General features: G+C 36.4%; 1 protein-coding gene across 2 annotated transcripts in view; it reads left to right on the top strand.

The window, feature by feature from the left end:
* The window catches only part of EMC2 (ER membrane protein complex subunit 2), a 209,468-nt gene extending 184,282 nt beyond the window's left edge, over window positions 1-25,186 (top strand). For both annotated transcript variants that reach the window (XM_089898816.1, XM_089898815.1), the window contains one exon: window positions 11-25,186. In XM_089898816.1, the coding sequence (XP_089754942.1) occupies window positions 2,335-3,426 (1,092 nt within the window). In that variant the 5' untranslated portion in view covers window positions 11-2,334 and the 3' untranslated portion in view covers window positions 3,427-25,186. The remainder of the gene's footprint in view (window positions 1-10) is intronic.
* Window positions 25,187-26,279: the final 1,093 nt, after the last annotated feature.

The following is a 26,279-nucleotide window of genomic DNA, read 5'->3' as shown; positions in this document are numbered from 1 at the left end:
CTTTTCTTAGCCATGTGGCTGACAGGGTCTTGGTACTCCAGCTGGGTGTCAGGCCTGAGCCTCTTAGGTACAAGAGCTGAGTTCACAACACTGGTCCACCAGAGACCTCCCGGCCCCACATAATGTCAAATGGTGAAAGCTCTCACAGAAATCTCCATCTCAACACTAAGACCCAGCTCCACTCAATGACCAGCAAACTACAGTGCTGGACACCCCATACCAAACAACTAGCAAGACAGGAACACAACCACACCCATTAGCAGAGAGGCTGCCTAAAATCATAATAACTTGACAGACACCCCAAAACACACCACCAGACACGGTCCTGCACACCAGAAAGACAAGATCCAGCCTCATCCACCAGAACACAGGCACCAGTCCCCTCCACCAGGAAGCCTACACAACCCACTAAACCAAACTTAGCCACTGGGGGCAGACACCAAAAACAATGGGGACTATGAACCTGCAGCCTGCAGAAAGGAGACCCCAAGTGCAGTAAGTTAAGCAAAAAGAGAAGACAGAGAAATATGCAGCAGATGAAAGAGCAAGGTAAAAACCCACCAGACCAAACAAATGAAGAGGAAATAAGCAGTCTACCTGAAAAAGAATTCACAGTAATGATTTAAAGTAAATGATTTAAAGTATCATTCACAATAATGATAGTAAAGATGCTCCAGAATCTTGGGAATAGAATGGAGAAAATACAAGAAACGTTTAACAAGGACCTAGAAGAACTAAAGCACACACAAACAATGATGAACAGTAAATGAAATTTAAAATTCTCTAGAAGGAGTCAGTAGCAGAATAACTGAGGCAGAAGAATGGATAAGTGGAAGATAAAATAGGGGAAATAACTACCACAGAGCAGAATAAAGAAAAAAGAATGAAAAGAATTGAGGACAGTCTCAGACACCTCTGGGACAACATTAAATGCATCAGCATTTGAAATATAGGGGTCCCAGAAGAAGAAGAGAAAAGAAAGGGACTGAGAAAATATTTGAAAAGATTACAGTTGAACTTCCCTAATATGGGAAAGGAAGTAGTCAATCAACTTCAGGAAGTGCAGAGAGTCCCATACAATATAAATCCAAGGAGAAACATGCCAAGACACATACTAATCAAACTATCAAAAATTAAATACAAAGGAAAAATATTAAAAGCAGCAAGGGAAAAGCAACAAATAACACAAGGGAATCCCTATAAGGTTAACAGCTGATTTCTCAGCAAAAACTCGGCAAGCCAGAAGGGTGTGGCAGTACATATTTAAAGTGATGAAAGGGAAAAACCTACAACCAAGATTACCCAGAAAGGATCTCATTCAGATTTGATGGAGAAATTAAAACCTTTACAGACAAGGAAAAGCTAAGAGAATTCAGCACTACTAAACCAGCTTTACAACAAATGCTAAAGGAACTTCTCTAGGCAGGAAACACAAGACAAGGAAAAGACCTACAGAAACAAACCCAAAACAATTAAGAAAATGGTAATAGGAACATACATATTGGTAATTACCTTAAATGTAAATGAATTAAATGATCCAACCAAAAGACATAGACTGGCTGAATGGATACAAAAACAAGACCCCTATATATGCTGTCTACAAGAGACCCACTTCAGACCTAGGGACACATACAGACAAAGTGAGGGGATGGAAAAAGATATTCCATGCAAATGGAAATCAAAAGAAAGGTGAAGTAGCAATTCTCATGTCAGACAAAATAGACTTTAAAATAAAGACTATTAAAGGAGACAAAGAAGGACACTATATAATGATCAAGGGATCAATCCAAGAAGAAGATTTAACAATTGTAAATATTTATGCACCCAACATAGAAGCACCTCAATACATAAGGCAAATGCTAACAGCCATAAAAGGGGAAATTGACAGTAACACAATAAGAGTGGGGAACCTTAACACCCCACTTTCACCAATGGACAGATCATCCAAAATGAAAATAAGTAAGGAAACACAAGTTTTTAATGATACTTTAACAAGATGGACTTAATTGATATTTATAGGACATTCCATGCAAAAACAACAGAATACACTTTCTTTTCAAGTGTTCATGGAACATTCTCCAGGATAGATCATATCTTGGGTCACAGATCAAGCCTTGGTAAATTTAAGAAAAATGAAATCATATCAAGTATCTTTTCTGACCAAAACGCTGTGAGACTAGGTATCAATTACAGGAAAAAGTCTGTAAAAAATACAAACACATGGAAGCTAAACAATACACTACTAAATAACCAAGAGATCACTGAAGAAATCAAAGAGGAAATCAAAAAATACCTAGAAACAAACGGCAATGAAAACACGATGACCCAAAACCTATGGGGTGCCACAAAAGCAGTTCTAAAAGGAAAGTTTATAGCAATACAATCCTACCTCAAGAAACAAAAAACATCTCAAATAGACATCCTAACCTTACACCTAAAGCAATTAGAGAAAGAACAACAAAAAGACCCAAAGTTAGCAGAAGGAAAGATATCATAAAGATCAGTTCAGAAGTAAATGAAAAAGAAATGCAGGAAAGAATAGCAAAGATCAATAAAACTAAAAGCTCGTTCTTTGAGAAGATAAACAATATTGATAAACCATTAGCCAGAATCATCAGGAAAAAATGCGAGAAGACTCAAATCAACAGAATTAGAAAAGAAAAAGATGTAACAACTGACACTGCAGAAATTCAAAGGATCATGAGAGAGTACTACAAGCAACTATATGCCAATAAAACGGACAACCTGGAAGAAATGGACAAATTCTTAGAAAAGTACAACCTTCCAAGAATGAACCAGGAAGAAATAGAAAATATGAACAGACGAATCTCAAGCACTGAAATTGAAGCTGTGATTAAAAATCTTCCAACAATCAAAAGCCCAGGGCCAGATGGCTTCACAGTCGAATTCTGTCAAACATTTAGAGAAGAGCTAACACCTATCCTTCTCAAACTCTTCCAAAATATAGCAGAGGGAAGAACTCTCCTGAACGAGGCCACCATCACCCCAATACCAAAAGCAGAAAAAGATGTCACGAAAAAAGAAAACTACAGGCCAATATCACTGATGAACATAGATGCAAAAATCCTCAAAAAAATACTAGCAAACAGAATCCAACAGCTCATTACAAGGATCATACACCATGATCAAGTGGGATTCATCCCAGGAATGCAAGGATTCTTCAATATATGCAAATCAATCAATGTGATAAACCATATTAACAAATTGAAGGAGAAAAAACATATGACCATCTCAATAGATGCAGAAAAAGCTTTTGACAAAATTCAACACGCATTTATGATAAACACCCTCCAGAAAGTAGGCATAAAGGGAACTTACCTCAATATAATAAAGGCCATATATGACAAACCCAAGGCCAGCATCGTTCTCAGTGGTGAAAAACTGAAACCATTTCCAGTAAGATAAGGTTGCCCACTGTCACCACTATTATTCAACATAGTTTTGGAAGTTTTAGCCACAGCAGTCAGAGAAGAAATAGAAATAAAAGGAATCCAAATTGGAAAAGATGTAAAACTGTCACTGTTTGCAGATGACTTGTTATTATATGTAGAAAATCCTAAAGATGCCACCAGAAAACTACTAGAGCTAATAAATGAATTTGGTAAAGTAGGAGGATACAAAATTAATGCACAGAAATCTCTTGCATTCCTATACATTAATGAATAAAAATCTGAAAGGGAAATAAAGGAAACACTCCCATATACCATTTCAACAAAAAGAATTAAATACCTAGGTATAAACCTACCTAAGGAGGCAAAATACCCCTGTATGCAGAAAACTAAGACACTGATGAAAGAAATCAAAGAGGATACAAACAGATGGAGAGATATACCATATTCATGGATTGGAATAATCAACATTGTGAAAATGACTGTACTACTGAAAGCAATCTACAGATTCAATGCAATCCCTATCGGACTACCAGTGACATTTTTCACAGAAGCAGACAAAAAATTTAACAATTTGTATGGAAACACAAAAGACTCCGAATAGCAAAGCAATCTTAAGAAAGAAAAACAGAGTTGGAGGAACCAGGCTCCCTGATTTCAGACTATACTACAAAGTTACAGTAATCAAGACAGTATGGTACTGGCACAAAAACAGAATATAGATCAATGGAACAGGATAGAAAGCCCAGAGATAAACCTATGCACATATGGTCACCTTATCTTTGATAAAGGAGGCAAGAGTATACAATGGAGAAAAGATATCCACTTCAGTAAGTGGTGCTGGCAAAACTGGACAGCTACATGTAAAAGAATGAAATTAGAACACTCCCTAACTCCCTACACAAAAATAAACTCAAAATGGATTAAAGACATAAATGTAAGATCAGACAATATAAAACTTAGAGGAAAATGTAGGCAGAACACTCTATGACATAAATCACAGCAAGATCCTTTTTGGCCCACCTCCTAGAGAAATGGATATAAAAACACAAATAAATAAATGGAACCTAATGAAACTTCAAAGCTTTTGCACAGAAAGGGAAATCATAAACAAGATGAAAAGACAACCCTTAGAATGGGAAAAAATATTTGCAAATGAAGCACCTGACAAAGGATTAATCTCCAAAATATACAAGCAGTTCATGCAGCTCGATATCAAAACAACAAACAACTCAATCCAAAAATGGCAGAAGACCTAAATAGAAATTTCTCTGAAGAATGTATACAGATTGCGAATAAACACATGAAAGGATGCTCACCATCACTAATTATTAGAGAAATGCAGATCAAAACTACAATGAGGTATCCCCTCACCCCGGTCAGAATGGCCATCATCAAAAAATCTACAAACAATAAATGCTGAAGAGGATGTGGAGAAAAGGGACCCCTCTTGCACTGTTGGTGGGAATGTAAATTGATACAGCCACTATGGAGAACAGTATGGAGTTTCCTTAAAAAACTAAATACCGAACTACCATATGACCCAGGAATCCCACTACTGGGCATATACCCTGAGAAAATCATAATTCAAAAAGAGTCATGTACCACAACGTTCATTGCAGCACTATTTACATAGCCAGGACATGGAAGCAACTAAATGTCCATTGACAGATGAATGGATAAAGAAGATGTGGCACATATATACAATGGAATATTATTCAGCCATAAAAAGAAACAAAATTGAGTTACTTTTTAGTGAGGTGGATGGACCTAGAGACTTTCATAGATTGAAGTAAGTCAAAAAGAGATAAACAAATACCGTATGCTAACACATATATAAGGAATCTAAAAAAAAACAACAACAAAAAATGATTCTGAAGAATCTAGGGACAGGACAGGAGTAAAGAAGCAGACGTAGAGAATGGGCTTGAGGAAATGGGAGGGGGAATGGTAAGCTGGGACGAAGTGAGAGAGTGGCATGGACATATATACACTACCAAATGTAAAATAGATAGCTAGTGGGAAGCCACCGTATAGCACAGGGAGATCAGCTCTGTGCTTTGTGATGACCTAGAGGGTTGGAGTAAGGAGTGTGGGAGGGAGAAGAAAGAGGGAGGAGATATGGAGACATATGTATATGTATAGCTAATTCACTTTGTGATACAGCAGAAACTAACACACCTTTTCAATCAGTTATACTCCAATAAAGATGTTTAAAAAAGTCCCTTTGTGGCTCCTAAGAGATAGCGAAATGAGTAAACAAAAATCATTAGTGCTCTTAGAGATATTGTTCAGTTGATTAATATACCATTGCAACTCTATCATATACTCAGAGCATTGTACAAGATTATTAAGTATACCTTAGTACATCTTCACTATTTCAAATGATAAAATGACATGGACAAAGGCAAGCTGAGACTTGTCAGCCAGCAAAGTCTTTGCCCTTAGATTCCTCTATGTAGTATATACTTACACAAAACATTAGTAGATTCCGTCATATTTATTAGATTTTACAGAACAGCAGTTCAGGGTTAGCAGGAACCAACAAAGTAAAGCAATGACTCTATTAGCTATAGGTACTCTGTGGTTTTCACGTTGGTTTTTGAATCCAAACTTCCACAAATACTACGAACGCAGTCAGATTTGTGAACTAATATTCCAGACACATCTCTCATATTTTCCTATGGATTTCTTTGTGGGCTATCTGACAGACATGTGTTTTTCTTTGGGTACTGCCATAGGACTCCCTTATGGGATAGATTTCAACCCTTAGCCTTGGGAAAAAAAATATTTCCTTATATATGAACTTATTACATATCATGTTGCATAACTATTTTGGGTGCACAGCCCTGTACATTTGGAATACTTTCTAGGGTTTGAACTTTCCTTTCAGAGAAAGTTTGTTTGAAAACATACCAGTTTTTTTAAAGATAGAGGCTTACATTCTTTCATACACAGTGCTGTCAAAATCAGGCTCCTAATCTATTCTTGATTCTATAAAGATCACAGTTAAAATTCTCTCTCCTTGTCAAATTCCTATCTTTAATGCTGCATGAATAATCCTTTAAGGTATCTGTATTTAATACAGCCAGAAAGAGGTATTAAATGTGATAACTCCAGAAAGATTATTTGTGTAATATCGAGCATGGAAAAATTAAGTACATTTTAGGTCTGTAATCTTAGAATTGCCACGTAATGTAATGAAGTAAAATTGCTTCATGTAAAGAAGTTCATATGTTTGAGTTTCTGGCTCTGGATTTTAGCAAAATGAAGTGTTCTATAGGTCCTTGCTGAAACTTAGATAAAGGCATTATTTCTCCTCTGAGTTTTCTGGATTTGTTCTCTCTGTGAGAGATGTCAGAATCCTATAGATAAAATCAGAAGCTCTGGAGTCAGTTGACCTGAGTTCAAATTTGAGCTCTGGCACTTTTTAGCCATAAAGTTGGATAGTATGATACACCACAGAGAATTTGTGGATATTAAATAATGAATGTAAATTGCATAGCATGAAGCTTAGCATGTAGGTTATGCTTAATATGTTAGCTAAAATGAATCAACAAAAATAAAATTTCAACTCAACACTCACTTCCAAGTGTCTCTGAAGCAAACTTAGGCTGTGGAGAAATTTGCAAATGATCTGGGGATTTTCTTTGGATGAGAATATTTTGGCACCACCCATCCTGGTAGGAAGGAACAAACAGTCACTGGCCACCTATTGCACATCAGATAATATGTTAGAATATTTGCATCATCAAATTCTTACCCACCCCCAAAAAACAACAACAACAAAAAAACCTATGAGAGATTCTCCTTTCAAAATAAGGAACTTAAAAATAAATAAGGAACTAAGCTCAAATTATAATAAGTTGCAGAGCTGTGATTTAAATCCACATCTGTTCGACTTTCTAATCCAAGCTCTTACTGCTTCACCATGCTGCCTCTCAAAAAAGCAAAGCTCCCTGAACTTCAGCCATGTTATACGACTTCTGTGTGCCATCAAGAGAGAAAAATAAAAATGGAAAGTGATGAAAATTTTTACCATACAGAAAACTTGACATTTCCTGTGAAAAGGCATAAATGAATTCAAATGGTGGACAAGCCTAGAAATTTTGGGGGGAGGCTTTGAAACATAATTAGGCATACACAATCAGACATATTCTCAGACTTGCTTCTGTAGATCTTTCTTTTTTATTTCCACCTACACATACATGCATTCACACTTGCCTGGATCAGTTTGTGTCTATTGACAATCTTGGACTCAGATGCTGTGAGAGTGGTTGGGAATGGTAGGTGGGAAATAACTACATTTGCATTTTGAAAATATCACACTGGCTGCAGTATGGAGAACAGGTTAGAGAAAAGCTAGATGAATGTAGGGAGATCAGTTAGGAGGCTACTGCAGTAATCCAGGTGAAAGGTGGTGATTCTTACAGTAGATTAGTAATAATCTAGAGGGTGAAAAGTCAATGACTTTGAGTTAGAATTTAAATCAATGGGACTTTGTGATGGACTGGATGTGAGTGGTTAAGTGAGAAAGGTTCAAGTAGAGCTCTTAGTTCTGTAAGGGTCACTAAAATAGGGAAACAGAAGTAGAATCATATTTTAGGGGAAAGATCAAAACCTTGCTTTTTGTATATGCTGGACTTGAATATGCTGAGTTTGAGACTTCCAAATGGAAATGTAGGATAAGAAGTTGAAAATAAAGAAATAAATCTCAGAGAATAGTCCTGGATGAGAGATATAAATGTGGGGGAGGGGATGATCATAGTATATATGATGATTAAAGTTGTGGATGTGATTTTTCTCAGAAAAGTACAGAGGGTGAGACTGAAAAGTTGTCTACTACCCAGGCTTTTGGAAGTCCCCCATCTGTTGGGTGGGTGGATGAAGATGAGCCTGCAAAAGGGAATACAGGAATGACCAGAGCTCGAAGAGTAAAACAGAAGTGGCTGTTGTAAGAAAGGATTTCAAAAGGAGAGACTAACACATGTGATCATAGATGAGGACTGAAACATATTCATAGATTTTGTAACATGGAATGAATTAGTGACCTTAAGATCTCTTTCAGGAACCGAATTGCAGAGGTTGAAGAGTGAGCAGAGGTGTGAAATTGGTATAGTGTAGAGGAAAAATAAAACCTGAGTTTGGTTAGGTTTTTAGAAGCTGTGAAAATCAGTTAGGCTTTCTCTTCTTCTTTCTGCCTATTTAAGAAAAGCAAAATGTTGCCATTTTTATGGTAATTTTTTTCTTATACCCCAACCAAAAAGAAAAAAAAACAAAAGAAGATAAAAGAAAGAGAACCAAATTAAAGCCAAAGGGAAATCTTCATAAGTATGTTAGAGGTAGTCTAATTCTTCCACCTAGATATGGGGAGCTGGAATGTGGAACATAGAGACTATTCCAGGCCAATACAGAGGAATCTTCTTATTTGGGGAAGGATAGGGAAGGGGCAGGAGTGTAGCTATGAAGGGGGTGGGTACTCTAGTTGGGTAAAGCAGAAATCCAGTTAAGCTAAATTATCCCAGAAATATCCTCATTGATGAGCTTGAGTTCTTGATGTTCCCAAGTCAATATTATTTTGTTTCTCTTTGTATTTCTGATGAGATTTCAGTTTTCTTTGGGGGCAATAGAGACTAATGTCTAGTTTTAAGAATGTAGAGGAAGTGAAGTTAAGGGGAGGAAGATCCCTGACAGCATAAAACTTCTCTGTCATATCAAAGTAGGAGTAAGTGATTTTAAGTTAAAGGCATGTGTAATTCCACTTGATTAGTTTTTCAGCACCAACTTGGTAGAAAGCATTCTATCGGTGTTTAGGGTACTCTTCAAAATCCACCTGCCTATAAGTGCTTGGTTTTTTCCTTAAGTGTTTTATTTTTTTATTGAAGTATAGTTGATTTATACTATTGTATTAGTTTCAGGTATAGAGCATAGTAATTCAGTTTTTTTGCAGATTATATTCCATTATAGGTTGTTAAAAGATATTGGATATAATTCCCTGTACTTTATAGTAAATCCTTGTTGCTTGCCTATTTTATGTATAGTAGCTTATATCTGTTAACCCCATATTTCTAATTTATCCCTCCCTCCTTCCCTCTACCCTTTGGTAACCCAAATGTGTTTTCTGTATCTGAGTCTGTTTCTATTTTGTATATAGATTCATTTGTATTATTTTTTAGATTCCACATGTAAGTGATATTATGTAGTATTTGTCTTTGTCTTACTTATTTCACTAAGCATTATACTATCTAGGTCCATCCATGTTGCTACAAATGACAATATTTCATTATATGTATATATATCTCTTTATCTCACATGTTCTTAAGCCAATCATCTGTTGATGGGCACTTGGGTTGCTTCCATGTCTTGGCTATTGTAAATGGTACTGCTATGAACATTAGGGTGCATATATCTTTTCAAATTAGAGCTTTTGTTTTTTCCAAGTAGATGCCCAGGAGTGGGATTGCTGGATCGTATGGTAGTTCTAGTTTTAGTTTTCTGAGGAACGTCTGTACTCTTTTCCACAGTGGCTGCACCAATTTACATTCCCACCAACAGTATAGGAAGGTTCCCTTTTTCCACGTCTTCTTCAGCATTTATTATTTGTAGACGTTTTGGTGATAGCCATTTTGACTGGTTTGAGGTGATACCTCATTGTAGTTTTGATTTACATTTCTCTAATAATTAGCAATGTTGAGCATCTTCTCATATGCCTGTTAGCCGTCTGTATGTCCTCTTTGGAGAAATGTCTATTTAGGTCTTCTGCCCATGTTGTGATTGAGTTGTTTGTTTTTTTGATAGTGAGTTGTGTGAGCTGTTTATATATTTTGAGTATTAACCCCTTTTTTTCACATTGTTTGCAAATATTTTCTCCCTTTCTGTAGGTTGTCTTTTCATTTTGTTGCTGGTTTCCTTTGCTGTGCAGAAGGTTGTAAGTTTGAATAGGCCCCGTTTGTTTATTATTGCTTTTATTTCTTTTGCCTTGGAAGACTGATCTAAAAATATTGCTATGATTTATGTCAAAGGATGTTTCACTTATGTTCTCTTCTAGGAGTTTTATGGTGTCAAGTCTTACATTTAGGTCTTTAAAGTATTTTGAGTTAATTTTTGTATATGGTGTGAAGGAATGTTCTGATGTCATTGTTTTGTATGTATCTGTCCACCTTTCCCAACACCACTTGTTGAAGAGACTGTCTTTTCTCCATTGTATATTCTTACCTCCTTTGTCATAGATTAATTGACCATAGGTGTATGGATTTTTTTCTGGTTTTGTTCCATTAATCTATGTGTCTATTTTTGTACCAATACCATGCTGTTTTGATTACTGTAGATTTGTAGTATAGTCTGAAGTTTGAAAGGGTTTTACCTCCAACTTTGTTCTTTTTTCTCAGAATTGCCGTGGCAATTCTGGGTCATTTGTGGTTCCATGTACATTTTAGGATTATTTGTTCTAGTTCTGTGAAAAATGTCATGGGTATTTTGATAGGTGCATTAAATCTGAAGATTGCTTTGGGTAGTATGGCCATTTTAACAATATTAATTCTTCCAATCCAAGCGCATGGGATATCTTTCCACTTCTTTGTGTAATCTTCAGTTTCCTTCATCCATGTTTTATAGTTTTCATAGTATAGGTATTTTACCTCCTTGGTTAAGTTTATTCCTAGGTATTTTATTCTTTTTGATGCGATTTTAAATGGGATTGTTTTTTACTTTCTCTTTCTGATATTTCATTATTAGTGTATAGAGATATAGTATACTTCTGTATATTAATCTTGTATCCTGCTATCTTGCTGAAATCATTGATCAGTTCTAATAGTTTTGTGTGGAGATGTTAGAGTTCTCTATACAAAGTATTAAGTCATCTAAAAATAGGGAGTTTTACAGGGAAGGGATATGGGGATATATGTATACATATAGCCAATTCACTTTGTTGTACAGCAGAAACTAACACACCATTGTAAACCAATTATACTCCAATAAAGATGTGAAAAAAAATAGTGAGTTTTACCTGTTCCCTTCTGATGTGAATATGTTTTATTTCTTTTTCTTATCTGATTGCTGGGGCTGGGACTTTCAATACTATGTTAAGTAAAAGCAGTGAGAGTAGGCATCCTTGTCTTGTTCCTGAATTTAGTGGCAAGGCTTTCAGCTTTTCACTGTTGAGTATTATGTTGGCTGTGGGTTTATTGTAAATGGACTTTATTATGTTGAGATGTGTTCCCTCTATACCCACTTCGATAAGCGTTTTGTTTTTTTGCGGTACACGGGCCTCTCACTGTTGTGGCCTCTCCCGTTGCGGAGCACAGGCTCCGGACTCGCAGCCTCAGCGGCCATGGCTCATGGGCCCAGCTGCTCCACGGCATGTGGGATCCTCCCGGACCGGGGCACGAACCCGCGTCCCCTGCATCGGCAGGTGGACTCTCAACCACTGCGCCACCAGGGAAGCCCTGATAAGCGTTTTTATTATGAATGGATGTTGAATTTTGTCAAATGCTTTTCTGTGTCTGTTGAGATGATCATGTGGTTTTTATCTTTCCTTTTGTTAATGTGGTGTGTCACATTGATTGATTTGTGTATGTTGAACCATCTTTGCAACCCTGGAATGAATCCAATCTGATCATGGTGTATGATCTTTTTTATGTATTGTTGGATTCAGTTTGCTAACATTTTGTTGGGGATTATTGGATCTATATTCATCAAAGATATTGGCCTGTAATTTTCTTGTTTTGTAGTATCTTTGTCAGGTTTGGTATTAGAGTAATGGTGGCCTCCTAGAATGAATTTGGGAGTGTTCCCTTATCCTCAGCTTTTTGGAATAATTTGTGAAAGATAGGTATAACTTCTTTATATGTTTGGTAGAATTCCACAGAGAAGCCATCCAGTCCTGGACTTTTGTTTGTAGGGAGTTTTTTTGGTTATTTTTTTTTAAATTGAAAATTCAATTTCATGTCTAGTGATCAGTCTGTTCAAATTGTCTGTTTCTTTTTACCTCAGTCTTGTCAGGCTGTATGTTTCTAGAAATTTGTCCATTTCTTCAAGGTTGTCCAATTTGTTCACATATAACTGTTCATAGTATTCTTTTATGATTTTTTTTGTATTTCTGTGATATTGGTTGTTATTTCTCCTCTTTCTTTTCTTATTTTGTTTGAGTCCTCTCTCTTTTCTTCTTGGTGAGTCTGGCTAGAGGTTTGTCAATTTTGTTTATCTTTTCAGAAAACCAGCTTTTTGATTTATTAAATTTTTTCTATTTTTTAATCTCTTTTATTTATTTCCTCTCTAATCTCTATTATTTCCTTCCTTCTCCTGACTTTGCACATTGCTTGTTCTTCTTTTTCTAATTCTTTTAGGTGGTAGGTTAAGTTATTTATTTGAGATCTTTCTTGTTTCTTGAGGAAGGCCTATATGGCTATGAACTTCCCTCTTAGAACTGTTTTTGCTGCATCTCATAGATTTTGTAAAGTTGTGTTTTCATTTTTGTTTGTATTGAGGTATTTTCTGATTTCTTCTTTGATTTCATCATTGACCCATTGGTTTTTTAGTAGCATGTTGGTCATTCTCTACATGTTCCTTCTTTTCCTGATTTTCTTTCTGTAGTTGATTTCTAGTTTCATAACATTGTCGTCAGAAAAGATGCTTAATAGAATTTCTAGGCTCTTACATTCGTCGAGGCTTATTTTGTGACCTAGTTTGTGGTCTATCCTAGAGAACATTCTATGCACAGTTGAAAACGATGCGTATTCTGCTTTCTTTGGATGTACTGTCCTGTAGATATCAATTAAGTGCAACTGGTCTATTGTGTCATTTAGAACCTCTCTTGCCTTATTGATTTTCTATCTGGGAGATCTGTCAATTGATGTCAGTGGGCTGTTAAAGTCTGCTACTGTTGTATGATTGTCAGTTTCTCCCTTTATGTCTATTAGTATTTATATATTTAGGTGCTCCTGTATTGGTGTGTATATGTTAATGAGTATAATATCCTTTTCTTGTATTGATCCGAAATTTATAATATAATGCCCTTCTTTGTCTTTCTTTATGGCCTTTGTTTTAAAGTCTATTTTTTTCTGGTATCAGTATTTCTACCCCTGCTTTCTTGTCATTTCCATTTGTATGAAATATATATTTTCCATCCCCTCACTTTCAGTCTGTATGTGTCTTTCACCCTGAAGTGAGTCTCTTGTAAGCAGCATACTGCAGGTTCTTGTTTTTTTAATCCAATCAGCCACTGTATATTTTTTGATTGGAGCATTTAGTCTATTGATGTTCAAAGTAATTATTGATAGGAATGCTTATAAGCATTTTGAGACAAGGACTATACATTTTTTTAAATTAAAAAATTATTTTTTAAATTAACATACAGTAATATTGACTTTCTTTTGCTATGCAGTTATATGAATTTTAACACGTGTGTAGATTCAGTAACTACCACTGCTGTCAGGATGCAGAACCATTTCATCACTTCAAGAATCTCCTCCTTGCTACTTGCACACTTTTCCTGCCTAGCCCCTGGAAACTACTGATCTGTTCTCTGTCCCTATAGTTTTATTTTTTTGAGGCTGTTGTATAAATGGAGTGTGTAACTTTTTGAGGCTGCTGTATTTTACCTGAGAATAGTGCCTTTGAAATTCATCCAAGTTGTTCCATATGTCAATAATTCATGCCTTTTATTTCTGAGTAATATTCCATTATATAAATATACCACAATGTGCTTATCCATTTACCTGTTCAATGACAACAATTGATTATAATTGTTGGCAATTATGACTAATGCTGCTATAAACGTTTGTGTACAGGTTTTTGTGTGAACATAAATTTCCTTTCCTTGATGTAGTTAGCCAGGAGTAGCATTACTGGGCCATATTATAAATGTGTATTTAACTTTAAGAGACACTGGAAAATCACCTTCTAGCCGTACCATTTTGTATCTTGGTTTTAAAACCAAAATTAGTTACACATTAGTATTAGAATGACTAAAATTTTAAATTCTGGCAATTTCAAGTGCTGACAAGGATGTGGAGAAAGTAGAACTCTCATACATCGTTGATGGGAATGCAGAATAGTACAGCTGAATGAAAAAAGGTGGGGGGAGGGTCATACTCTTTGATAATCTAATCATGGAAATGGCATTTCATCACTTTGCTGTATTCTGTTTGTTAGAATCAAGTTACTAAGTCTAGCTCACACTCAAGGGGAGGGAATTCCACAAGGCTGTGAATATCAGGGAGAAGGGATCACATTTGGAGTTGTTGGAATGCTGCCTAAAACAGTAATTTAAAGGAAAGGGCAACATATTTACAGAGAAGAATATTATATTTGCACAGATATTTACCATTTCTATTGCTCTTCCTATATTCTTGATGTTCTGAATTTCCTTCTGCTATCATTTTCCTTCTGTGAAAAAATTCCTTATCTTATTATTTCAGAGCATATCTCCTGATTATGTATTCTCTTAGTCTCCCTTCTTCTAAGAAAGTATTTATTTCACTTTTTTGTTCCTGAAGGGTATTTTCATTGTGTGCAGTGTGCTGGGTTGACAATTTTTTTCTTTCAGCTCTTTAAAAATGTTCAGTTTGCTTCTGGCTTACATGTTTTCTGATGAATTTGAATTGTTGTTTTCCTATAAATAATTTGTTATTTACTCTGGTTACTTTCAAAAAATTTCTTTGTCTTAATTTTCAGCAGTTTAATTATGATGTTTCTAAGCATGGATTTCTTTGAGTTTCTCCTGTTTGGGGTACACTGGGCTACTTGAATCTGTAGGTTTATATTTTTTACCATATTTTGGAAGTTTTCAGCCTTACATCTTCAAAGCTTTTTGAGTAACTGGGCTCCTTCTCTTCTTCTGGGACTCCAATGACAAAATGTTAGATCTTTTGATACATTACCATAAATCCTTGAGGCTTTGTTACTTTTTTTTCCCCAACTTGTTTTTGAGTTAGGAAAATATCAATGGATCTATCTTCAAGTACACTTAGTGTTTTCTTTGTCATCTCTAATCTGCTATTGAGCCTTCATGGTAAGTTTTTAATTTTGGTTATTGGTTTTTGCAGTTTTAAAATTTCCATTTAGCTCTTCTTTATACCTTCTTTTTTTTGCTGAGATTTTGAATATCGTTTCTTTATTTTAAATCCCTTCATTTCTAGCATATCCTCCCTTTCTTGTTGGAGCATTTTAGTAATAGCTGATACAAAGTCCTTGCCACATAATTCCAATATCTGTCATTTCAGTGTTCATGCCTATTGCTTGTCTTTTTCCATGCAAGTTGAGATTTTACTAGTCCTTTATATGCCAAATAATTTTAGATTTTGTCCTGGATATTTTGAATGTTATGAGACTCTTTGTCTTATTTAAATCCTATGGAGAATGTCAATATTTTTGTGTTAGCAGGGAACTGACCCAATTAGTGTATGTCACAAGTTCTGTCCAGTCTTCTGTGGGTTGTGGTTTCAATGTCAGTTCCATTTTCAAAGGCTTTGCCATATTACTCATATATGTCCCATGTACACACCATTCAATGTCCAGTCTGAGACTTATCTCTCAGTTAAGTTCCCACAGTCTTTGTTATGCTGTTTAAGATATGATCCATTCACATGCAACTTAGGGTGTGAGCCCAGGTATTAAAAAAAAATTGTATGGTGTTACTTTCCCAAGCTCCTTCCTGTCCTCAGAATTTTCCAGTTTCCTGATGTTCCCATTGTTGATTTTCTGGCTAGAAATCTGGGACTTTATTTAACCTGCTTTGCTGGCCTGCTCACTTCTCATGACTGTACTTGCATCTGGGGCCCACTGGTTATAGGAGCTATAGAGAAAAGAGCATTGGGGTTTTGTCCCACCCTCTCCAAGTCTGACTTTCCTTACTCCTTAACTCTAAAATACATTTTCCCTCTAGGATGACAAACTTTTATGTTTTTTTTTTTGGAATGAATGAATTTTAAAGAAGAAGTCATTTTGCTAAAACCTTACACGTTTCACATTTGGATCACAGCCTGTACTCTATCTGGTACAAAGCATAGGAAGCAAATTGTGGGTACAATAGTCTTAGGTAAGTACCATGTACTAGGGGAATCCCTTGTAGGATAAGAAATCTGAAATTAACTATAAGATGAGGGTGAGACAACAGGAAGTGCAAAGAGAAGAATACAAGAGAGAAATGAATAGTGCATTTAATAAGTACTGGCTCTGCCATGCTGGTCTAATGTTGAAGTTGAACCTATACCACCATCCCTGAAAAAAAGGTAGATTCATGTATCTTTGAGTTCTCTTAGGTCTTTTGAGGTTATAAATTGCAAGTTCTGTAATGGCTTCCCTTTTATAGGCCTATGTCTATTCAAAACCACATTTCTGCCCACAGTAGGTTAATAATTCAAAAATTACATTTTGATGTTCCTGGGAGGTCTGTGGAACTCAAAATAAATGAAAGCCAGGACTTTCAGCCATACTCTTACCACCTTTCCAAGGTAAGGATACAAAGGAATCCTATTCAAGGACATATAAATCCTTTAAAGATCTAGTTTTATAAGAGTGAAATGTTTAATAAATATTGTCCAGTTTTTTACTCTGAACTGGAAACTTAAAACCATGTGACTGGTTATCAGACTAAAAATAAAATGATTTTCAAAAATAAACAAAACCTTCCAAGTGGTGCATAAAAATGATGTCATTGAAATCTGAAAACTCTCTTTAACAGTTTATGTTTATGCAATGATGTCCTGCTGATGTCTGATGTAAGAAAAAACAAAAAAACCTCTTAGAGAAGATTAGCTACTTGAACCTGTGTTGCCAAATGCATTTAGCAAGTCTTACAATTTTGGCAGAATATCACATCATCTAAACAGAGGAGGTAAACTTGAGGTGTAAGGGATATGAGATGCAGTATGCATTCTTGACTCTCCAGACAGTAGATTTTGGAAGATGATAAGATAGGTCAAAGCTTCTGAGGAAAAAGTTAAACGAATTCTGAAGCTGCCAGTGATACATCCTGGTTGGACTAAAATCAAGGCATTTTTATTAGTCTAGGCAACCTAGAAGCTATTGACACAGGGTTCTGTTATTTTATCTTTTAAAATATAACTTCCACCTTGCTATTATATCAAGAATTTTCCTTATTGGGGAACTTGAAGTTTGGTACACACGCAAAATGGCTCGTCTTTTCAGCAGTGTGGGAAAAAAATGACTTGATCATAAATAACATGAAAATTAATAACGTTTAGGTAAAAAATGGAGAATTATAAGCAAGGTGCATCTTAATTCCTCTACTTTCTTCATAATCAGTGTGCATGATAAGCAGTGTATGTGAGAGGCAAAGTGCTCTGAACATCTCTGAGGATGAAAAAGTAATTTGTTATGTGAAAAATAACAAAACTACTTGTAGCCGATCTAGTTACAGATACATAGTTGGTGCGGTGGGGGCTGGTGGGAGACATTGTTCTATTGCCACTGACTGTAATAATTTATGATATTTATTTAGTTTGTGCCGAATTTGCTAAATTTTGCCATAGAGTTATCTTTAGGGGCAGTATTGTGATACCTACCAAGAGTTTGGGCTCTGCTGTCAGACTCTCTAGGGGCCAATCCTGGCTTCACTGTTTTCTAGTTTGTGACTTTAGGCCCATTGTTTGCTATCTCCTAAGCTTCGTTTATCCCATCACAAAGTGGGATTAATAGTGTCTATTTCATAGGGTTGATGTGAACATTAAAATGATTTGCATCTCATATAAAATGCTTAGCATAATATTAGCATAAATATTTAGTAAACGCTCCATAAATGTTAGCTATTACAATGACATTGCAATTCTATAGAACAAGTAACTCAGTGAAAGCTCTTTCCATGAAAAATGTCCTATGAAAGAATTCTTCGATATACAATTTAGTCCAGCAAGTTTGGGATTGCTGGTCTTTCATGTTTCATAACCTGGTATATAATAAATGGATTTTTACTATAATTTTAAAAGTTATTTAAATTATATTTATAAAATTAAGTTCTATTCATACATTTACAGAAACTGGGAAATATGACCATGGACTCTCTGGTTTCTTAACTCAGGTTGAAAACACTGAATTATGTTGACCCTTTGTCCCTTTAATAAAGATTCATATAGAAAATTTAGTACCAGTCCATTTAACTGCCTACTCCAGAATCAGAATATTTATCTCACTTCACTGAGACTATTATACCTTCAGATGGAAGACTTAAAATAAAAATATCTTTGAATTTAGTTTGAATCTTTTGAATTAACTTCTATTTGTGTTGTTGAATCTGGCAATCAGCATTTCAGCTATATTTTTGTTATGTACACCAAGGTAGTGGGGCAGAAAGAGAAGTTTAAGCAAGAGTTCCATGTTTAAGTGTGAAAGTCATCAAGAAAGGATTGAGGGATTTCCCTGGTGGTGCCGTGGTTAAGAATCTGCCTGCCAATGCAGGAGACACAGGTTCGAGCCATGGTCTGGGAAGATCTCACATGCCGTGGAGCAACTAAGCCCGTGCACCACAACTACTGAGCCTGCACTCTAGAGCCCACGAACCACAACTACTGAGCCCATGTGCCACAACTACTGAAGCCCACATGCTAGAGGTGGAGCAAGAGAAGCCATTGCAATGAGAAGCCCGCACACTGCTACAAAGAGTAGCCCCCACTCGCCACTAGAGAAAGCCCACATGCAGCAGCGAAGACCCAACACAGCCAAAAATAAATTAATTAATTAATTTTAAAAAATAGCTAAGCAACAAGCGTAGCTATTAAAAAAAGAAGAAAAAAAAAAGGATTGAGTATTGGCTTCTTCTGACAAACCCCTAGGACAAAGGAAAGATAGGTTGATGTTTTAGACTCCCACAATTCTTGGTAATAATGTGCTCAACGCATACTTTCTGAATAATTGAATTCAATTTGGTTTTGCCTGCACTTGCCTTTTTTCCTCTCATCAAAAACAAAAGACCCTTCTTCTGTCTATTCTTCAAGGTTCAGCTAAGTTCCTGTCTCCTTTCTTGAAAATTTTGCCACAGTGTTGATTATTTTCTTTAGAGTATCCATGACCTCTTCTACACAAAGTGTTGGAGGTATCCTTTGTAGTGGTTTCATAGAAGTTCTTGTCACTCCAAAGGCATACATAGTATTAACTAATTCTCTTTTCCCCTGTCCCCACAGTGCTGAATATGTTATAGGATCTCAGTATTTATTTGTTTATTCATTATATTTGGGTGATTGAAATATGTGAAACCTATGATTCTGCAGATGCTTTCTTAGTTGTTAATTATTTTTGTGACTCAGAGCTGGTATTTGAAATCTGGGGTTTGTATATCTTCAGCTGTTAGTATGGTATTATTTTCATCTTGGCGTGAGTAGCAAAAATGCTACTTTACTTCATTAACTCTGAAACATAGAGGGCTTAGTTTGTGTTTACTAAAAAGATATTCAGTGTCAATTGGAGGACCTTGAGAGGTTCTCTGGGCTCTGTTTTCATAATTAATTATCTGCCTCCTTCTTCTGTATTCTCTTATAAGAATCACAAACTATTGTTTAACTCATTGGAACTCAGTACAAGTTGGAAGAGTTTTCATCTCATAACAATCTACAATTCAGTGAATGTAATAATTGGATGACGAGACTGCTTCCTCAAGATGGGATAAGAAAGAGGCATGAATGAGGCCAAGGAGACCATGCTGGTGAAAAAAGAAAAATTTACCCAAAAGGAGATCTTTAGCAATGAAGATAGAGTGTCCTGAGGTTTTATTCTTATGCGTGAAACCCAGATTTCCTGGAAGAGTCCCTCCTAAGGGTTCGGCCCTGCACAAACTATAATGCCCCTACACAAATGGATCATTGAAGGAAGCATAGGCTGGAAGATTCTGTTTGGATATCATCCCATGGGTTGTTCCTGTCACCCATCCCACAGATTATCTGCTCCCTACTAGTTCTCTCATTTCCAGATCCTGCAAACAAACACTGCCCTGTGTAGATGACTGAAAAAGTAGGCAGAAGAAGAAAGCAAAGTAGGACCAATGACAAAGCTTTTACATTTCCACAAACCCACGAGGCGTCGGATTCCAAAGAGGACCTGGAGTAGGAATATTTCCAAAACTCCTGTCACATACGTGTGAACAGCTGTTTTGGACCTTATCTTCTCTAAAAATCCCCACTGTTGTTTGGTCTGTGCAAGTAAGAGGCAGACTGTTCAGCTTGCTTTGAATATGAAAGAAAAATTATAGCTGGGTTTGCCGTGACAAGAGTCAAGGTCTGAATTTTGTAGGATTTTCTTCCCCAAAATTGCAACTATACTTCCTACCCCTCTAAAATGATCTCATTTATTTAATTCTGATAAGACCCTGTAGAGTATAATTTTTACCAGTATCATCTATGTTCAAGGCACCTGTGTGATCTCTGTCTAGGGAATGAGCATTACAAAAAACCATCTTATTCTGAGACAAAATTCTGCATTTTTCCTTTGTGCCAACAAACTCACTATCATTAATAATCCTCAGGCTATTTGGAGTCTCATACTTCTTAGAGGTAGCATAACGCACTGCTGGGCGTGATCCAGCTGTGATGCATTCAGAGCAGCACTCCCCACAAACTGATTATATCATCTCTCTGTAACCACACACATGTATTAGAAGCTTATAGGAGAATGCTAATGAACACACCCTGCACAGTGTTTCCACAAACACTCTAATATGTTTCCATTGCCTATTATTCTTGGTAACCAAAGGGAGGGTAAAAGGAAAGAATTAAGCTGTTACTCACTTGCTAAGACTCTGAAAGGATTTGCAAAGACTTCAATAGGGTGGGGGAACACTCACCTCTTTTTCCCATTTTCATTTATTAGAACAGAAATATTGTGTGAGGACATATCAAAAACATTTTGATCTCCCTTCCCCTCCCCTCTCCTCCTCTCCTCTCTATTGCAATTAACAGTGATAAAAGCTCAACCCTAAATCCACAATCATGGAAAACATCCCCTCCCATAATATGCTTCCTGTAAGACACAAAGCAGAAACCTCTCCACTCAAACTAGAGATACGGAGCTATAAAGGTGAACGTCTAGTCATCAGTAATTCATTCCTACATTAACCAATTTCAGATGTGCTGCAGTTTGATTCCAGTGTCTTTTGTTTTATCATTAGATAGGGAGAATAGGAGCCACAGTCCTTTGGAACAATTACTTTGCAACTTGAGTACAGAAGATTCCCTCCCTGGTCAGCTGGACAGGAACAGGCTAGGAATGGTGTCCTGGTTTGTAGTCTGTGCTTCTGCAAAGGAGTAGCTCCTGAGAAGTAGGGAATGGATTTCATGGCCTTCATAGAAAATCTCAAGATCTGGGTGGCTCACTTCAATAGGCAGAGTTGGCATGGAGGTAAAAACTACCCTCTGTCTTTTGCATCTCTTCATCTACCTGTTTATCATTCTATTTTGCTACCTACTGGCATACTTTCCACTATAGTTCTAGAGGGGTAATACCTCTTATTGCTCTCCAGATACTTAAAACCCTAGTTATGATGATTTCTGCCTTCTACTATTCCCAAATAGTATCTCTTCCCCTCCAGTCATGCCTCCCCTACTTTCCTCACAGAGAAATTTCAAGTGAATTTTAAGAGAACAGCCTGCTGGCTGAACTAATTCACATTTAAGTATGAATAATTGATAACTTCTTATTACTTCTAGAATGTTGGCATTTTAAGAAGAGTCTGATTACCCCCAAAGAATCAATAGTTGGAGACATTTCAGAAACTATGAAGTAAATTAAACCAGGCAATTTGGGGAAGATTTCCTGGGGAGTAAAGGCAGTGGACAGCTGTTTTATTTGGTCCTGAAACAAGGCAAAAAGTCTGTGTTGTTTAATAAGCCACCCTGTAAAGGCCATTATTCAGCAGCCACAATGCATGAGTCTTAATTGAGAATGGGAAAGAGGGTGTCCTTTGGGAAGGAAGCACAACAAATTGGGTTAGATCTAGAAAAACTTTAAACATTTTCTGCAAAAACTTCTCATTTTATTGGTGAACAAAATACCAATTCAGGATCACTACTAACCAAGGAACACTTGTGTCATTTGGTGACCCATCAAAAAAGGAATAGCCAGAGATTGTTAACTTGAAATCTATAATTTCAATTTACTTCTTCTGGAGAAGGGATTTTACTTTTGTGTCTGCTGCTCCATTGAAACTTTTTTTGCGTTTTACAGCAGAAATAGCACAGCATGTGAAACCAGAAAGAGGGTGGAAGTGCTGGGCCTGGCTACTTGCTTTCTGATTGTGAGCATTTCCTCTCTGAGCTTTGGTTCCTCATATTCTACGATGGGGTAATAATGATGACACATAGTATACAGAGTTGTTGTGGTTGTAAGGATCCACTGAGATAATGTGGAGCTTGGGAAATGGCAAAGTTGAGAGGCTCTCTCAAAAAATTTTAGGTCCTTTCTTTCCCAGTCCTTATCAGTTCCTTTAAAAGCCATAGGACACCTGACACTTGAGATCTAGGACACACACTGCCTCATATAACCTTAATTTTTTCCATTTGAGTGTTTGTATGCATGCGGAGTGAAGGGGAGGAGGATACAGAGTCTATAAGTCAAGGCCCTGGCTTTGGAACTGGACCTTGAAGTAAATGTTGGTGAATGAAAGGTTTCTTATGCATTGTGTCGTATCAAAAGAGACGATACAGATTTTTCATCTTTGTGAGTTCCTACTGTATGGACATGACAATGGGTCAGGACAGGCAAGAACATTTTGTGGCTTTTATTCAGTCTTGCTCATTTAGAGATAATCATTGTAGGTCTCACAAAGGCCAAACAAGATCACATGAATGCTCCTCATTTGGGAGACTGCCACTCTTACTGGCTTGAAAACTTTTAATTTCTCAGGACTGCATCAAATTAAGCCATTACCAGTCTCTGCATTTTGTCTCTTCATGACTCCTAACAAAGCCAGCTTAACTTCTTCCTGTCCCTCTAGCCAAGGGTACTTTCACCCAGCCCTTTTTTTTTTTCTCTGCACATATGTGTGTTTTCCAAAAGCTTAACCACGGTTGCATAAATATTTTTCCTGTTATGAGCCTAAAGCTGACTGTAGGGAAATAAGATAATTTAGTCAGCCAGATTTCCTTTTAAGAGTAGGAAGGATTCAGGGGAGCTTCCATAGGGTTGGACAACATCCTCCTGGGAAAACATCAGTCACATTAGTGCATATTCCACTAAACAATGCTACTGATGACTGAAATTAGAAAATCACTGTGATTCAGCAAACTTGAATCATTGTTTGGAGTACAGTACTACATGTATTATTTATCCATTTAAAAAAACAGTTGAAAGAGTCTCAAAAGGTTTCCTTAGGCAGAAGACCTCCATATTTTCAGAGTTGGCAAGCTAGCTATAGTAGGGGGTAGGAGATGTATGTGCCTAAGTTTCCAACAGTTCTTCTTTAGATCTTCTGTGGACAGTTCTATTAGATCCTTTAAGTTTACTTAACAGAACCCACTCTCTGGTTGAGAGCTGAAGCTCATGTTTTCTTTTCTTTTTTTTTTTTTGGCTTCTTGGCATTATTCAGAGCCTTCAATATAGCTATTCATTTCTTTTTTCACTTATTCTTTCCTTCCTTTCTCACTTGTTCCCTTTCAGGTTTTTTGATCTTACATTCATAGAATTGGTTTGTCATGATTCTCAGTATATAGTCAAGTGTCATCATTGATCCATGCTCAACTTCCCTTTTATATTTAATTTCTTCATCTAATTTTATTATTCGCTGTATTGCCCATTTCAAAATCCATTTTCCCTCCTGTAGACACCAATTCTTATGTATTTTTAATTTTATTTTAGAAAAATATGTATTTTATTTTATTTATTTGTTTGGCTGTGCCAGGTCTTAGTTGCAGTACATGGGATCTTCATTGCCACGTGCAGGATCTTTAGTTGTGGCATGCGGGATCTTTAGTTGTGGCATGTGGGCTCTTAGTTGCCACATGAGGTATCTAGTTCCTTGACAAGGGATCAAACCAGTCCCCCTGCATTGGGAGCATAGAGTCTTAACCACTGGACCATCAGGGAAGTCCCTATTCTTAATGTATTTAATGTGAGTCCTTCTAAGCCATCATATATATATATTTGGAAATATGTGTCCATAGGCAATATTAAGTATTACGTATGTGCTTTTAATTTACAGAAATGGTCTTATTTGACACATTGTTACTCTTTTCATTCAGCATTATGTTTTTGGAAAAGTAAAGCGAAGATGAGAGACTTACCCATAAGTTATAAAGGTTTATTACAAATATGTAATAATTAAATTACTCTAGCACTGGCCCAGGAACAGGCAAATAAACTGTTATAATAGAATAGAGATTCCCAAACCATTCCTATTTACACAGGGAAACTGATAAGGATAGATTAGCTACTTAAATCAGTTATGAAATAATGGATTATTTAAAAAGTAATATTGACATGTAATAATAAGAACAACAATCAATATTTATTAGACACATACTATGTTCCAGCCCTGCTCCAAAGGTTGGCATACACACTCAATCTCATAACCATACGAAGTAGGCAATAGTTTTGCTTTACAGATGAGAAAATTGAGGCACAAGCACAGAGAGATTAGATAACTTGACAATTCCTAAACAGAGATTCCAACCCAGGCAGTTTGGATTCAGTGTCCATGATCTTAGCCACTATACTACACAGCTGTCTCAGCTACATTGGCTCATTTGAAGCAGAAAAATAAAATTAAGTTCTTACTTTAAACCATACATTAAAAAATAACCTCTGGATGAATTGTTTCCTTTTTTTTTTTTTTTAAAGAAACCTATAGTACAATCTAATATTTCTAGTCACTGGTATCAGGTGGGTGCCAACTCTCTTCCTAATATGAATCTAAAACTAAATTTCTTGAACTCTCTTACTGACTTCAGGATGTTCATTTTTAATTTGAGTTTTCCCATTTCCTGTATTCAGTACCTGGTAGGAGAAACAAATTTGCTTTACCAAGAATTGTTAACTATTACATTACGGGAAGAATGTAAAGAAAGAAGTGATGGACTGCCTGATGCCACATCAGAGTAGAGCTTGCCATCTGAAAACACTGTATACTATTGGAAGCAGATGAGAAAGACTGCTGAAAAAGGGAATTTTGACACAGAGTATTGACCCATACCTCCATGGAAACTCTTGAGGCATATTAGCTAAATGTCAGGTTGCTTCCTGAATATGAATTCTGGAAAGAAGCAATAAGGTACTCTCTAATGACACAGAGTCTAAGAATAAGAAAAGTACCTAGAAATCCATAAATTCTTCTCTACCTCTCAATCAATTGGAATAAACTAGGTACTCATGAGGATTCAAGATTCCAGTATAGAGATGGATAAAGTTTCAGTGAATAAAAACATCTAAAAAGTTTAATTTTGTTTACATTATATTAAATTATATATTTAAAATGTCTCTCTGACATAACAAAACTCTCTGGAGCTTTGGCATTTCCTCATCTCTTTCACAGTTACCTCCATTGACTTTCACTCAGTATCTTATATATAACCTTTCCCTCCACCCCAAGGGCAAGGTTGGAGTTTCAATAAACAGAGTATAGACAGGAAATTCAATCTTTCCTTGCATCTCTCACAAAAATTTATGGGAGTCTAAGAAGATAAACTACCACAGTTATATTAGAACATTGTATCCTCTCTAGTGTCTGTTATCCCTCAAATCCTGGGAGCCTTGTCTTCATCTGTAACAAACAGCTGTTATCCATGCCATTCTGTCCTGGACAATGTGAAGTCATGCAGGTTATGTCTTCTCTGTCATGACCAGTAGCCGTGAGGGGTGGAACATTTCTTCCATAATGAATGCTTTTCTCAACAATCCAGTCACATCACTTTTTCCTTGGATGGTATTGGAGGA

Source organism: Delphinapterus leucas, chromosome 17, assembly GCF_059928025.1.
Source record: "Delphinapterus leucas isolate spDelLeu-1000000601 "Yukka" chromosome 17, BTC_Dleu_Yukka2, whole genome shotgun sequence".
Lineage (NCBI taxonomy): Eukaryota > Metazoa > Chordata > Mammalia > Artiodactyla > Monodontidae > Delphinapterus > Delphinapterus leucas.
Note: the sequence above shows the minus strand (reverse complement) of the source record. Positions and strands in the feature narration are given on the sequence as shown.